The following is a 15,881-nucleotide window of genomic DNA, read 5'->3' on the forward strand; positions in this document are numbered from 1 at the left end:
AAAGCAAATCCTCGAAGCCTCTCCCTGATGGCTGCAAGAACCAGCTCGGGGTCAGCCCTGAGTGATCCCTCCCACCATTAACTCCTGACCTTTGCCTGGCTGGTTCCCCATGGAGGAACCCCACAGGAGGGATGGGGCAGTCCCGGGGCACACATCTCACAGGAAGGTGCTGATGGGAGGGAGCAGCACTGAAAATCCTCAGAGGGAAGGAGAAATGGAGAGAAGAACGTCTCTCCCAGCGTGCTCGCTGTCTGCTTGCAGGCTCCATGCCTCCTTTCACGTGTTCCAGGAAAAGCTGTTCTGCTTAAACCCGAGCACAGAAGTTGTGGGTTTCAGTCATACACTCCACATTTCTTTTGTCTCTGATGGAGCAGTGCTGCTCATTGCACTGGAGGGAAGAAACTTTTGTCACTGGGCAGGGGAGGGGAAAGGCTGCACCTCCTCTACCTGCGATTTTCAAGAATAAAACAAGGAAAAAATCCCCAGTTAGAGAGCAGAGCACACGTGCAGAGTTAGGGGCTGAATTTCAGGACAACACAACTCTGCTCACAACGCAGAAATCCCTGTCACGCACTTTCTTGTTGGTGATTGTAGGTCCGTTGGACAACAAGGAATAGCTAATCTTTTTTAGTAACCAGGATTAAATCCTCTTTCACAGCCACACACGCTCTGAATAAGCAGAATCCCTTTCTTGGCAATGAGAGAAATTACTGGTGGTGAGTCAAATCACCCTCTTCCAAGCAACCAGATTTTAGTATAGGCAAATGATATTCTACACATTTAATGACTACATTTGTTATCTAATTAAAGAATCTTGTCTAACTTCTAAAAAAGAAATAAAATAGTTCTTTGACTATTCATTAGCTCTTTGAATCATCACAAAATCCTTTCTGAGAAGTACCCAGCTCTGTCTGAGTAGTGTGGCTTAACAGCTTTTGCAAAACCACTCAATGCGGGTGCTAATTATAACACGAAATGGTACATGGAAAATAGAATAGAGGCGAGACAGCTTAGCAAGGCTAGATGGTTGTTTAATGAGATCCAATCTTGCTGTCTGATTGTCTTGACAAAGAAAATGTAGGGTCAGTTATGTGCTACACAGGAAATCCTTCAGATAAAAACCAAACGGGACTGAACAGAAAAAGCAGGGCAAGAGCTCTAAAGGGGGCAAAGACACTGATCTGGGGGAGGCGCTGGATCCTGCCACAGGACATGAGGAATGGGCTGGAAATAACTGTGCTTGAAATAAACAGGTAGAATGAAATACTGTACAGGAAGTATCTGATAACATCTGAGCCTGGGGTAACAGAAAACAGATAAAAATCAAAGTTTCAAAGTACAAAATGGGAATAAGAGATCAGTAGTGAAAAAATCCAATATACTCTGAGACCTTGCAGAGTAAAATAGCAGGAGAGGAGAGAATTGCAGGTATATGTGCAGATCACAGCTCATTTAAGTGCCACTGCTATGATTTGAAAGTACAAGAAGGCAAATGCAATGTTTTGATGGTCCACAAGTGTTTCTTAGAGAGCTGACATTAATGCCATGGTACAAAGCATCACTTAGTCTTTATTGGAGTGGTAAAGCATCATCATTGTCCAACAGGGATTTATTCAGCCTTGAACAGGTGCCATAACAACACATGGGAATCAAGGGGATGAAAAAGCAGAATGTCAGGAAAGGGCAAAGGGGGTTTGCTTGGGTGCAAGGAGAGCTTGAGAGGGGCTGCAGTTGTACGACACGTGAAAGAAGAAATAGAGCTGTGGAAATGGAAGGGAAACATTTGTGCGAGTGAGCTGAGGCCTGAGTAATTCAGTGCTCTGTTGTGGTTGGAAATTAAGGAGCAGTGATGCAGGATGAGTGCCCAGAGCAGCTCACACTTGTCTCACCCTGGCTGTGGCGTTTCCTCTCCGTCCCTCTGCAGCCAGAGTGGTGACACGAGCTGTTCAGAGCACAGCCAGAGCCGCTCTCTGCGAGCCCTGCTTTGGATTCTGACCCTGCCGATTCTGGAACGGGCTCTCCACTTTCTCCAGGAACACAGAGGAGGACAAGAGAGCAAATTTTGAGATGAATGCACCCCCAGTGAAGATACATGAAATGACTGTGTGTGGTAGGAATCCTTCTGAGGAGCCAAATCCCTCTGCAAGGGCCAGGCAGAGGAACCAAGCCCGGAGGAGCCTGGCAGGCAGCGATGCTCCCAGGGGCTCAGTGAAACTGCCCGATGGACTCAGGCCAGCAGGCTGGTGTGTGTGTGTGTGTCTGTGCTTTTGGGGGATAACAAGTGGGGTTGCATTCTCTGTTCTCTCAGACATGGAGAATTTGTCATCCTTTCAGTGTAACAACTGTGCCAGTTTAAAAGAGGTGGGGGAAGACACCAAGCGAGTTTTAGCATTTTCTGAACAAAGAGAGATATTGAACAGAAAGTCAGAATAACTTCACAGTGAGCTTATCACTCTGCCTTTGTTGCCTGTGGCAGTGGCTGACTGCTGGGGTGATACCAGCCCACAGGATGTTTTCACTTACCTCATGGGCAGCATTTCTGGGCCAAGAAAGCTGTGTACACCGCTATGGGATATAGCTGATTGCATCTGAGAACACACAGTTAAAATCCCGGGGGTGTGAGTTTGTTGTGGAGCATCTGACCAGAGTTTCTGCCAGGCAGAGGGAACCATTTATAGTAATTTTTTTTTTACAGCAGTGATACCTGCTGTCACTGGAATGTCCTCAAAAAAAAAGAGAGAGGGGGGAAGTGCTAAGTCCATTGCCAAGGTATTATCAAGAACCTTTCCTGCTTTTCTCTCTGAATGGCAAAACTTGCTGCTTCTCATTTATTTCACAGCAGGATCCCTCACTGTGATGAGTATGTAAATTGCCCTTGGAAACATTAGGAAAACTAATGTTTTGGGCTTGAGATCCTGTTTCTTCAGGGGTGATGACTTACAATGAACTGCAGCACTGGAAACGTTACTACAACCTGCAGGTTTACAGGGATTGTCTGCCGAAATTTATCCTTGCTCTTGAAGAACCAAACACCCTGTTCCTAGACCTGCAAATCTCCACGGAAGCCCCAGGGCCTGTGTGAGCAGCACCCAGGCTGCTGTCAGCCACCACCACTGATCCCCAGAGCCCCCCTGCTCCTCTCCAGCCCCAGCAACAAGGAAGCAAAGGCACAAACTCCAGTGCCCAACAGTTGCTTGCCGGAGGATCTTTTCCAAGTACCAAACCTTGCACAGCTGTCTTCTTCCCAGTGGCAGTGGAAAGCAATAAAGTAACCCATTTGTTAAATGGTAACTTCTCAGGGGACAGTGGATGGATGTACAAACTGCATTCAGTTCATGTATAAGGGCTTGTATTGTAGATAAACTGCTGGAGGGAAGGAACACACTCATTCTCTTGATGGCTTCACAGCCCTTGATTTTACCATAATGCTGTAGCATAAAGCTCAGAAAACATTCACCGCCACATTTTCAGTAACGTTGTCACTGTGTACTGATTAACTCAGGCTCCCTGTGGAAAAATGGCTGGTCCTGATCCTGTTGTGAGGCAGTGGGAGGGCCAAGAGCAGAGCACAGAAATCCTCCCCGTGCTACAAACCCTCCCCTTAAACACCCCCTGCCCAGGTGGCACAGTCCCTGCCCCGCAGGTTGGTATCTGTACTGAGCTCACTCCGGCCTTTCTTTTTACAAACACAGTAAGAGGAATCAAGAAATAAGAATTAGAACGAAGGTAAGAGGAACTGATGTGCTTAACAGCTATTACTTTTTCTTTTTGTCTTCAGTGCAAGGAGTTCACCTTCCACACCGGTTACGAGGTGCTCGTGCAGCGGCTGCTGGAGGGGAAGAAGATGTGCAAAGATGTGGAGGATTTGCTCAAGCAGAGGTATGAAAATCAGTGTGAAAAAAGTGCAAACAGCCTCCTTTTTTGTCTCATTTGGCATCCGGATTCGCAGGCTGTTTCTCAGTTTGGTAGTGTTATGAGCTTACACAGAACAGCCTGAGTACTTTGAATCCCAGCCTCGTGATGTGAAGGTAGATAAATAGAAATCTCAAAGGCTTGAGAAGGGAAGAGAAGGTTGAGAGAGTCAGAAAGCCAGAGCTCCGCTAAAACCCCTCATTGTGGGTCCGGAAATACACAGCAACACCTACATCCACAAGTAGCATTTCTAAGTTTCCCCTTTTGCAGGGTAAAAATGACTTGCACATTTTTGTTTCTCTTTGAACATGCTGTTGCCACAGGCACTGTTTCAGTTTCCTGCCAGTACCAAAAATGAGATGTTTTTCAAATACAAAGCTACATAAAATGCTACCTAAAGCCTTACCCAGACACCCAGACACCTTACCCAGCCCTTTGTTCACCAACCTTAACAGGCTTTGAGTAGCGATGTTGTAGTTTATGTTCCTGATCATGTTCTTCTTGGTGCTTCTCAACAGCAGCTATGGACAGCTGACAATTTTGTGGGTGAGAAAATACATATCACACTGCTGCTCTGGCTCCTTTGCCATTCATTTTTGTAGTTGTGACTTTAAAAACCAGCTCTGAAATTTGGTTCTGTTTATAAGTGGTTTCAGCAGTTTCAGCATGTAGCATGAAGCACGCACATGTTCAGGCCTGACATGCAGGAATGACCACACAAATATGGATTATACATCCAGCAGGCAATCCCAGAGCAGCTCACCCCAGCACCGTCACCTTATGAATGCTGCTCTCTGCTCTGCCTCCCTGCTTTGTCTTCCCCTGCTGTCCTCATCTAGTTTTTAGTGTTTAGGGTGCTTTTCTGAAGGCTGATTTTAAAGCCCTGGGACTTTCAAGGGGGTGTGAGCTGTCAGACTCAAAGGTGGCTGTTTCACAGGGTGTGAAGTCTCCCATCAAAACCTGAAGCTATAGGTGCTTTTCCTGACCTCCAGTTATATTGGCACACATCACACAGTCCTGGGGTCACATCTCCCTGAAGTCAGCTTCGCTGCAGCTGTTGAAAGCAGCTCCCGTGTGCCTCAGAAGTCACAGAGATCAGAGCGGCACTGCGGGCCTCGGGCGGTGCAATTCTGCAGCGGATGCTGCGCGTGCCCACGCGCCTTCGGAACCATTGCAGAGGCCTCTCAAAGGTGCAGGATGCGGCTTCTCCTGGTGCGTGGTGCTGCCACAAAGCTCTACCCCTAAAGGACAACAAACACACGAGCAGTCCTTCTGCAAACGTTTACATGAGGTTTTTTACATGCCCAAGTCATTGCACAGTGCGTGTGGATGTGTGTGTGCCTGTGTGTGTGTGCCCGTGTGTGTGTGTGCCCATGTGTGTGTGTGCCCGTGTGTGTGTGCCCGTGTGTGTGTGCCCATGTGTGTGTGTGTGCCCGTGTGTGTGTGTGTGCCTGTGTGTGTGTGCCCGTGTGTGTGTGCCCATGTGTGTGTGTGTGCCCATGTGTGTGTGTGCCCGTGTGTGTGTGTGTGCCTGTGTGTGTGTGCCCGTGTGTGTGTGCCCATGTGTGTGTGTGCCCATGTGTGTGTGTGCCCATGTGTGTGTGTGCCCATGTGTGTGTGTGTGTACCCGTGTGTGTGTGCCCATGTGCGTGTGTGCCCGTGTGTGTGTGTGCCCATGTGCGTGTGCCCATGTGCCTTTGTGCCCATGTGCCTTTGTGCCCGTGGGCATTCCCGTGTGCCCGTGTGTGGATGTGCCTGTTGGGGTTGGGGGGAGGAAGAGGAGACGAGAAGTGGGCAGTGAGTGTGAGCTGTGATTCCCAGGTTGTTTCAGGCAGTGAGTGTGAGCTGTGATCCCCAGGTTGTTTCAGGCAGTGAGTGTGAGCTGTGATCCCCAGGTTGTTTCAGGCAGTGAGTGTGAGCTGTGATCCCCAGGTTGTTTCAGGCAGTGAGTGTGAGCTGTGATCCCCAGGTTGTTGCTGGCAGCTGTTGGTTTCAGCTCCTCACGTCGTTCAGAGGCAGGAGGCAGCAGAAGATCAGAGCATGGAATGAATCTCTCTTTCCACAGGCTGTCCATGGCACGTGGTTCATGGGGGAATTTCGGCAGGTACTCCTGCAGTCCTGGGCCCAGCTGCCCTGGCCCTGGCCACACAAACATTCTATCAGTTTTCCCATCACAAGTGCCCGTAACTGGCTCAGAGAAGGCCCTAAGAGGTTTGGGAGTGAGAAAGCAATTGTATTCCAGAAGAAAGGCCAGGGTTAGAACACAAAGCGTGTTCCCTCTCTGGAGGGCTGCAGGGAAACCTAGAAGCTGTGTGCTGGAGTACTGGAAACTGGGCAAAGTGGCAGGCAGATGTGAGGAGATGGTATCGGCCTCCTGTCCAATCCCTCTGAGCCTGGGCTAGTCCAGTCCCATCTGTGCTGAGGTTCCAGGAACTGGGACTGGCTTAAAAGCTAGCCCTGCTTTTTTCCCATGATGTTCTTGTACCCTGAGCAAGCAAAGTGGGGCTGCAGCACTGGAGTAATTCTCATTGCTGCACAGGCACTGGCACAGAGCAAAGCCTCTGACACAAAAGTGTTTCTTGGAACTAAAATCAGAAAAAAATTAATATATTCTTCTGCAGCATTACGTGTCTGGAGTGTATTTCCATTTTGGTGAAATGTCATTCATCTAACATGAAAAAGAAGTGGTGTCCCTTCGTGGCCTGTCACCACGTTCTGCCCCCGTGGCTCTAGCAGGAATGCCAAGCAGCGCTGTGGGAACAGCCCCCTAAAGCACAGCAGCTCCCAGTGCAGGAGGGCAGCAGGTGCAGCGTTCCACAGGTGGGAGCCATGGGCAGGGGCCAGGAGCACTCCCTGCTCCTGCAGCCCCACTGATGTCCCTGGGCTGGGAGAGCCCTGGGATGAGCCTGCCCCAGGTCCCGGCAGATGGTGGAGTTGCACCAGACGCCTTGGCCAGAAGGCAAAGGGGCAGCGGGAAGGGGGCTGGGACACCCCCAGGGGAGACAGCCAATGCCTGCCGTGGGGCACAGCGGCAAGAGCAGCCTCCGTGTGCTGGGACTCAGCAAAGACACACAGAGCACCTCCTGGCCAGGTGAGAAGGCTGATGGGACTAAAACCCAGCGGGGTTGTAGGGCTTGCACTCACATCAAATTCGTTTTTTGAACAAAGAGTACATTTCTCTAAGGTGCCAAGTTTCAGGCCAAAACAGTTTGAAATGCTTTGAAACTGCTTTTGAGAACTGGACTTACCCTAGACAAAAACCATCCCTCCTCCCAGGTTAGCACCAGGCTATCTGTTCATTATTTATCACTGACCATTCAATTGTTTCTAGCAGCTACTCAAAGACTGACGTCTTGATTCCACCTTGGACTTGCACCCAGGGGAAAGGAAGTAACACATTTAATACAAATACTTTTAAAAAAGATAATAGACGTTTCCTCCAGTGCTGGGGGAAGGGAAAACAGCAAAGGAATATTTGTATTTCTTTATTAACCATAGAAACAGAACCACTTTCCTGAGTCACCAGTTACAGTTCCCCATTAGGTGACACACCACAAATTGTCCCTTCCATAAAGCTGCCCCAGCCTCACCACACACCCACCAGGGCTCCTTCCTCCTTGGCCTCCACAGCAGCTCTTCCAGCAGTGCCTCATCTTTCTAATGGACAGAAATATTCCTGCTACCCTGGCTCCCATTTATTCTCAACAGCTCTTGAATGGATCCTTTGGAACCCACTCTTCACCCTCCTCACAGCCAGTGTTTCCATGGATCAAGCCATTTTTAGGTTCCTTTTGCTCTGTCCTGAACACCATCATCTCATCTCATCTCATCTCATCTCTGTCCACCTCCTTCTTCCCATGAATCCGTGTTTTGGGGGCAGAGCTGTACACAGCGTTCCACAGGAATCAAAGCCATGAAGATGGGCTTCATTTTTATTTCATTTCTTCCAGAAATAACTTATCCAAAATATTTCAGAGGTTTACTAACAGCACCAGGTTTGAGGAGATAGAGAAATTAAATAAGTTGCATTTCTGATGTTTTGCACCTCAGATACAATTACAAGATTTGTGTAAACGTGATCCTGGTGCCACTAAGAGAAATTGAGTATGTTTTTCTTTTAACAGAGCACAAGCAGAAGAGAGATATGGGAAAGAGTTGGTTCAAATCGCCCGAAAAGCAGGAGGACAAACAGAAATCAAGTAAGGAATTATTTTATTATTACTGCAAACAAAATTAATTTGGAAGAAATATCAGACTCCTGTGTTTTGCCTATGGATGGGGTCACAACCACTCACTTCAGTGCCTTACACAACTCTTCACAGTGTACAGTGAAAGTGGGGAAATGCCACAGTGGGATTCACAAAGTCTCTATTTGGAAACTGCCAGTCAGTCCTTTCGTGAGATTTTATTTTAATTTCAATATTCTTAATGTTTAATATTTGCTTCCAAAAGAAAATTAAGTGATGGGGGAGAAAAGAGAAAGGAAAAGGTTGTGAAATGTTTAGGATGGTGGCTTGACAATTCTGGAAAGTGAGTGAACACACAGAACAAAGACCCCCAAAATCAGCTTCTGCAGCAGGAAAAAGGCTTAGCTTAGGAATACAAAATGTAAATGTCTTTGAAGGGACCTAATTTGAAATAATTCAATGGAACTACTAAATACACAAAGATGACATCTATTTTTCTCTGTTGTAGCTAGAGGACACGAAAAGAATAATACTTACACAGCTAAGTTCAGGGCAAAAAGAAGAGAAGTTTATTTCTCGACCTCAATTTATATAGATTCTAGACAATGACCAGGGATTGGAGAATGAGGTTGCCACCTCTCTGACCCCACTAATCAAACTAGAAATCCATTAATTGTCCCACCTCAAAAAGGAATGCGAAAACAATCACTTTGTTTATGTTACAATTCGTGAGAGACTCCACTACAAAAATGCAAACAATCAGAAAGTTAAAAGAATATGGCAACACCCTGTCTCCTCCATTACTATTTTAAATTATGTATAAAATGTGTCGGGAGGGGAAGATAGATGTTGGAATGGAATGGTATGGAATTTAACTTAATAAACACTGCTGATAAACTGCTGCTGCTATTGATGGCAGCAGCAATAATGAGACATTTTGTCATTATTGTAACAAGTAATAATACAGTAATAAGGTGGCAGAGGATGAAGATGTGGGGTCAAAAAAGACAATCCTAAAAGAGAAGACCTCAATCTAAACACAAAGCAGCTTTATTGATCCCTGGGGCTTGCTCCCTTCCTCCATCCCATATCTCACTTCCTAACTGCAGTCTCCTTTTCAAGCTGATTTATCATTCTCAGTGCAAGTGGTTTCCTGTCCATATTTTATGGAAGCTGACCCCAGAGCCTTGTCCTGCCATGGCAGGTGGGTGCCAGAGCTCCTGGAGCACGGCTGTGACTCGGTGGTGGCACGGCCAGGCTGGCACAGACACTGCTGAGTTAACCAAGGGCTGGGTGATGCCAGGAGAAGGTGCAAGGCTTTCCCTGCCAGTGCTCCGGCTCTGCCTGGCCCCCGAGCAGCAGCCAGGGATCCCACAGTCCAGATCCTTCTGCCTTCCTGGGGCTCAGTTCACTCACCTGATCGGTGAAGAGGAAGGAGAAGAAATATTCTGAAATTAAAACATCAGATTAAGGATGGATGGGTTCTTCTCAACCCAAAGGCGAAGATCAGCATTCCAAAATTAAAGAAAGGCTTCACCTCAGCTCCTTTACTGGCAGTACAGGGCAGGCAGAGCAAATGTGTTGAGCAGCAAGCAGCTTTGGCTGCCCTCAGTAACGTAGTGGACAATTCCTGGGCCTGCCCTTCCCCAAGAGATTATGAGAGCTTGATTTAGAAGCAGAGCCAAGTCTCAGTGTCGGGATTTGGATCCCAACTCCCCTCAAGTTGGGGGAAGTTTGGACTTGGGCCCGGCTCTGCTTTGATTCAGCAATTTTATGGCTTGGCATGGAGGGAAGGCTGAATACACAAACAAAGCTGTGCTGCAGAGCTGATTTACCGTGTTTCCATAACCCACACCTGCCCAGGGAGAGACCAGCTCTGCACTGATGTTTTTATCAAAGCAAGTCTCTCACTGTGCCTGTTCTGAAGCTGAGAGGACACTCAGCTCTCTCTCATCCAGCATCCTCTGATTGTTTAAGGAATTACACAGACAGTGAAGGGCATTTGTCCAGGGCAAACAAGAAATCAGAGGAAACTAAAGTCTGTCCAGGGCTGGAACAACACAAGAAAATGCAGTGTTTGGTTTTGATGCCTTAAAATTGTTGAATTTTCTGTTTCTGTGTGCCCTCCACGGTGTGAAATTTCTGTTTGTTTATATGACATTGATTGCTGGCAGCAGTTCTGCCTCCAAGGTCAGTCCTTCAGGGAGACTTGAGGGAGGGAATCTATGTACTCAAGAAAAGCTTGAAAGGACTATGCTGCAACTGTCCCAGTGCATTTTTCCAAGTGTTTCCTCTTTATAGGACTCCCTATCATCATCTAGCATAACAGTTCCTGATAGAATTACAAGTACTTGACAGGCTGAACAGGGCTGCTCACATCCTCAAATGCAGCTTTGGGTAGCAATATTTCTTAAAGTCTAATATATTTGTACCTGAAGGGAAAAAAAAAGAGTAGCTTCCAGGGGTTTTTTGCATAATATTTTTTAGACCTTCCTGCGCAATGCTACGTATGGCAGAGGAGCAGGAATTACTCATTTTAAATCACTCTGTCATTTTCTTGCTAATGCAAAATTATTATCCTCTAGTCTTAAATTTAGCCACCTTTTAAATATCTCAGATACTAAGGCTTTCTGTCATTTCTGGGAAATGATTTCACACCCTAGCAGTTCCCGATATCAGGAGGGTACCTGATACCCGTTCAAAAAATCGATAAAAGGAACATGAAAAATGCATCCACAGCAAAACACTCCAAACCTTCCAGGATGAGTAAATTCCCAGAAGATCTTGAGAGGAACAAATACAAGGCTGAGTTTGGTATTTCAGCACAGCCGGGGTAGGCACCAAACAAGGTGCAGGGAATAAGCACCGTGAGTAAATGCCAAGCACCGGAGCAGCCTGGGGAAGGTGATGGCACACTGCACCAGGCAGTGGCCACTGCTGCAGAAAACAGTCCTCTCCCAAGCCTCCTCTTTATTTTAAAAGCTTTTATTTTTGAATAAAAGAAAAGAACAATTTCAACTTTGTTTCAGGCTTGCTCCTTGTCCCCCCAAATTCTTCTTCGGCCGGAGCAACTTGCTGAACTCAGCTAAATGTATAAATAGATTCTGCTGCCCTTTTTTGTTCACTGAAGACACAGATGAAGGAATATGCTGCTGACTCAAAAGGGAGATCGCAGGGAAGGCTTACTGGAATGTATCAGCAGCTCTGGGACCAGCGTCCCTTGATTTGAGACACCTCGAGGTGCCAGCAGCCATCAGGACGCCACGGTGCGTCCCCGGGCTGTGCCCTGGGCACGGCTCCAGCTCCGCTGCTGGAGAGTTTGCCAAAGCCTGGCAGGGACACACGGGGCACCTCAGCCTGAGCCCCAGCAGGGACAGCAGTGACCTGCTGAAGGACACACGGGTGTGCCCACGCAGACTGCCCAGCCCAGGAACGTGAGAGCCGCTCTGACCTCAGGGCAGGCAGGGGACGATGTCTGGGCGCTGCTGGAGCTGCGGCTGCCAGCCAGGACCCGCTGTTCCTGTGCACAGCGCAGGCAGAACTGGCCATGGGGAACCCACAGGTCAGAATGTGGCTGGCAGCCCCAAAACCAGCAAGGCAGACACTGCACCTTCTCTTATTAAAAAAAAAAAGCCAAGATGGGGTTTCTAAAACAAGCTGGTGCTGGATACCACTGACACAGCAAACAAACACGCCAGCTTCCAGCTCGAGAAATGAAGGTTTCCTCTAAGCGCTGGCAGGCAAAGGACACTGTCCCTGCACAGTCCTGCTGCCTGTGCTGACCCAAAGCGCTGCAGCTGGAACAAACTGCTCCCCACAGCCAGGGGGAGGTTCCTCCCCCCACGCCACGGCACAGCTCCCACTCAGCAGCTGCCACAGGCCTTGGCAAGCTCACTGCAACGCACAGAAGGATGCACACGCTTCAGTTGAAGACAGCAAGAAGGATCACGAAGGCTCAGACTAACCCCTTCAGCTTAGTGTTCTGTCCCCAGCACTGGATCCCAAGGGAAGGGTAGAACACCAGGGGAAGCATATGAAGATATTTCTTCTAAATAATATTCTCCCCACAGCAATCAGTGAGTTCACAGGATGCCACACCAGCAGCACCTTTCTGTGGAACAGCCTCCAGTGTTTTCTTCTTTTTCATTTAAAACCCTGAAACATTTTAACATCCACTGAGTCAATGGGTAAAGCAGTGTGTGCCTGTTATCCCACTTTTTAAACTAAGAAAGTTCAATCTGCATCACCATTTCCTGGTCTCTACTCATAAAAGAAATTATAAAAAGGTGATGACAAACCTACAGCCGTGTTTTCTTGGCAGATGATAGCTTATACCCATATCCAACAGGGGAGAAAGGACTACAGGTTTTGAAGTTTAAACTGCAGTGTTTGTACTCTCAGTGGGGCACACATGGGAGAGGATGTACAGAAACTGGGATTTGCAGCCAAATTACAGGCTGAGATCACAGCTGCAACTCTTTCCCAGGAGTGTACACAGCAATGATGCCTCTCCCACTGGAGGTGGTTCTCAGCAGAGCTCATGCCTTTAAGAGGAAACACCTTTCTGGCTGCAAGGTGCCTGGGAATTTCCATGCAGCGGCTTGGGGCAACACTTCAGCACAGCAACATGAAAGCAGAAGATGCTCCAGAGCCCAGTTCTCAGCTGCATGCTCAGCTTCAGCCAAACCAGGAGCTCTGTTCTTCTGTAAAATAACTGATGTCAGCTCACACGAGCTGGTTAAATTCTGGCTAGGCTGACAATAGATATTTTTGTCATTTGCTCTGCTTGTCTCTTCTCATGTACGTGATTTCTTACATTTTTCATCTGCTTTTTTTCCACTACCATCTCCTTAGGACCTCGGGAAAGGATAGTTCCTTCAAGCCCATGTGTGCTCTGCTCTTCTCTGCAATGCCTGAAATAGAACATTTCAGTGAGTGTGAGGTGAGGGCATCTGTAACGAAATGCCAATTGCTGCTTCCTGTGGATAAAAATAGTGCATCTGTCACTTAATATACAGAATCCTCTGTACTATTCCACACAAAGCAGGCATTTTTGAACTGAAACTAAAAGTCAGTTTGTAAGGTCACATCCTTCCATGGTTGCTTATTCTCCACCCAAATGTTCTGAACCCACACAGAATTGATACTGTAGTACTTTGAACTTTCAGGACTCTGAAAATGGACCTCAACCTCTGCTCAGTCCCTGTTAAATTTGATCTAGATAAGCTCTCTGGTGACGAGGACAGGCATTTTTGAGCAGTGCTGCTCTCTTTCTGAGAGATGTAAGGAAATTTTGTTTTATGTTAAAGTTACAACATTTCTTTTGACTGTTTTAACCTTTGGTTTGGATGGCACAGCTCATTCTGGGGATAATTTGTTGTCTATAGGCACAGACTTACAGGCAGGAGAAGGAACAAGGAGATGTCTCCCTGTTTGCTCCCCTGCCCGAGTAAAGGCTGGGGTGATGTGTCTGTGCTCCCAGTGACCAGCCCTGGAGCGAGGAGAGCCCCCTTCCCCTCAGCTGCTGCCGCTCCTGACACGCACCTGGGAATATCCCAGCAGCACAACATGGGTGTGAACACCCCACAGCACGAGAGGAATCTTCCACACGGGTTGCTGCTTCTGTGAAAGCCACAAATCCCCGAGCTGTCACGGAGCCCAGCCTGGTGCACAGCGCTGATACACCTCCTGTGGCTCCGCGTCACAGCCCAGCTGGGCCTGGACACAAATCCTTCCAGCTGTACCGAGGGGTGCTGCCTTTCTCTTTAGAGCTCCTCTGAGAACAAGAAAACATCCTGGCAAAACGAATTCTTCAATGTTTCTGCCGCATGCCCGCTGAACAACGTCAGACGCCGCTGCGTGCCCGGCCAGGACCGGGTGGTGGCTCGGTCACCTCCCCGCCAGAGGAGCACCGCTCCTCCCCTTCGGGTCTCTTCTTGTAACACAGCCCCAGCCCCAGGGGTGAATTATTTGAGACCAGCTGATTTCAGACACTTCTCCCCACACTTTGTTGTCACCACTGGGCTGCACAGAAGGGAGCGTTGGTAAAACCCCTGGGGTGTTCCCCGTGTGCCAGGAGGAGAGCAGAGGTTAGGGTGGCCTCAGAGGGGACTGGCCCTGCGGGGTCCCACAGCTCTGCTCTCCGGAGGCTGAGGGGGGGCAGGACTGCAGGGAACGGGCTGTAGGGTTCATCTGGCACACGCTTCTCTCTCGGTTCCAGAAAAGGTATTTTTAAAAATGACAAGAACAACTGAACATTGTAGATGGCACCAATGTCAAAATAGAAACCTACCAGAAAGGAAGGTGACGTTATTTCAGACTTCTATTCACCAAGCAAAGGTAGAAAAGAAAAAAAATTCAAAACGGTCTGTGGTTTTCCGGTCAGAAGCACCTGCTTTACCTTCCTGTGTGCAAGATATAAAGGAGCTCTCTGAATTACTCAGTTAACCCAGTGTCTAAAGGCAAAGTACTGGGAGAAAGCGCCCAAACTATCAAGCATGAAGCTGAAAAATTTGAAACAGACAAAATAGTGTGATGCAACAGTGTGCATGGAGAGAAGCGCTGCCCCGCTAATTACATCTCTGGCGCCACCAAATTCGGCTTTTGATGGCTGTGAAGCAGACAGAGCAATCAACTCCCGAAGGTCCTCGTGGCACAGAGCACTGCCCAGCACAGCTCAGTGTTTCAGCACAAACAAGGTCCAAAAACAAAGAGAAAAAGCACCAAAAAGCACAAGAAGCCCAAGCCCAACGCGGTCGGAATATCGGCCACTAGATGGCAAGCCCCCCTCGAAGTTGCACCGGCTCCGGCTGTTCCCTCTGGTTCCAGAGTCAGGCACTCCTGTTTCCGCCCAGCACTAATTTTGACAAATGGAATCTTTAAATGTGCAACAGGGAGAGGTTTAACAAACACGCAGAGTAAATTTGTGCACAGCCTCATTTTCAAGGAGACACCTGGGGCATTCTCCATGTGGGGGTGCCCAAAGGGAAGGCTGGAGCTCGGTCTTCAGCCGGAGTGGTTTAACAGTCTTCCAGAATAGGTGTGGAAATCTCAGAAATAAACAATTAAAAAAAAGAAAAAAGAAAAAAGAAAAAAAAAAGAAAAAAGAAAAAAACACCCCAAAACCACAAAACCCCCCAACCCACAAATTATGTCAAATTTTCAGTGTTGCTTGAGTTGTTTTTAACCCTAGGTTTTCTAATTTTAGCCACAGGACAAACACAAAAAAAATCTATTACTCCCAGAACGCTAAGCAGCAGCATCTACTGAGGGTAAACCACTCTGTCAGAGTGTCCAGGAGAGCTGGATGCCTCAGAGCAAAGCCCACATCCATCCCACTAGAAAGCCCAACCCACCCAGAAGCAATAGGTAACAAGTGCTGTACATCCACACCGGCACAGACAAAATTAAAACTCAGCTACAGGAGTCACTGCCATGAAACCCTGTGAAGCGCTGAAATATTTCACTGATATAATCAGAACATCCAAGAGCAAATCTATAGCACGGCTATATAGTCATAAAGGGAGTCCTGATGGATCCACGGGTCAAAATCCCATTGATTTATTCTCTCCCAAATGTGTAACTTGGCATGATGACATATTTGCTGCCCCCTTAAGCCCTGTGAGGAGGTAAGGATCCAATCCACTGATTTCTGAAAATTATTATAAAAATAAGGAAGGGAATGGCTGAAGTCTGTTTCAATGTACTTGCACCAGCCAGCAGCTATGGAACTGGCTGGACAAATCCTTCATACAAGGAGGAAACAGCCACAGATTTCTGAAA

General features: G+C 47.7%; 1 protein-coding gene across 1 annotated transcript in view; it reads left to right on the plus strand.

Moving 5' to 3' along the window:
- The window catches only part of PSTPIP1 (proline-serine-threonine phosphatase interacting protein 1), a 52,384-nt gene that overhangs the window by 15,187 nt on the left and 21,316 nt on the right, over positions 1–15,881 (plus strand). The window contains exons 3-4 of the mRNA XM_040077839.1: positions 3,779–3,879; positions 8,037–8,111. Coding sequence (XP_039933773.1) covers positions 3,779–3,879; positions 8,037–8,111 — 176 coding nt within the window. The remainder of the gene's footprint in view (positions 1–3,778; positions 3,880–8,036; positions 8,112–15,881) is intronic.

The sequence above is a fragment of the Hirundo rustica genome, chromosome 13, assembly GCF_015227805.2.
Source record: "Hirundo rustica isolate bHirRus1 chromosome 13, bHirRus1.pri.v3, whole genome shotgun sequence".
NCBI classification, from domain to species: domain Eukaryota; kingdom Metazoa; phylum Chordata; class Aves; order Passeriformes; family Hirundinidae; genus Hirundo; species Hirundo rustica.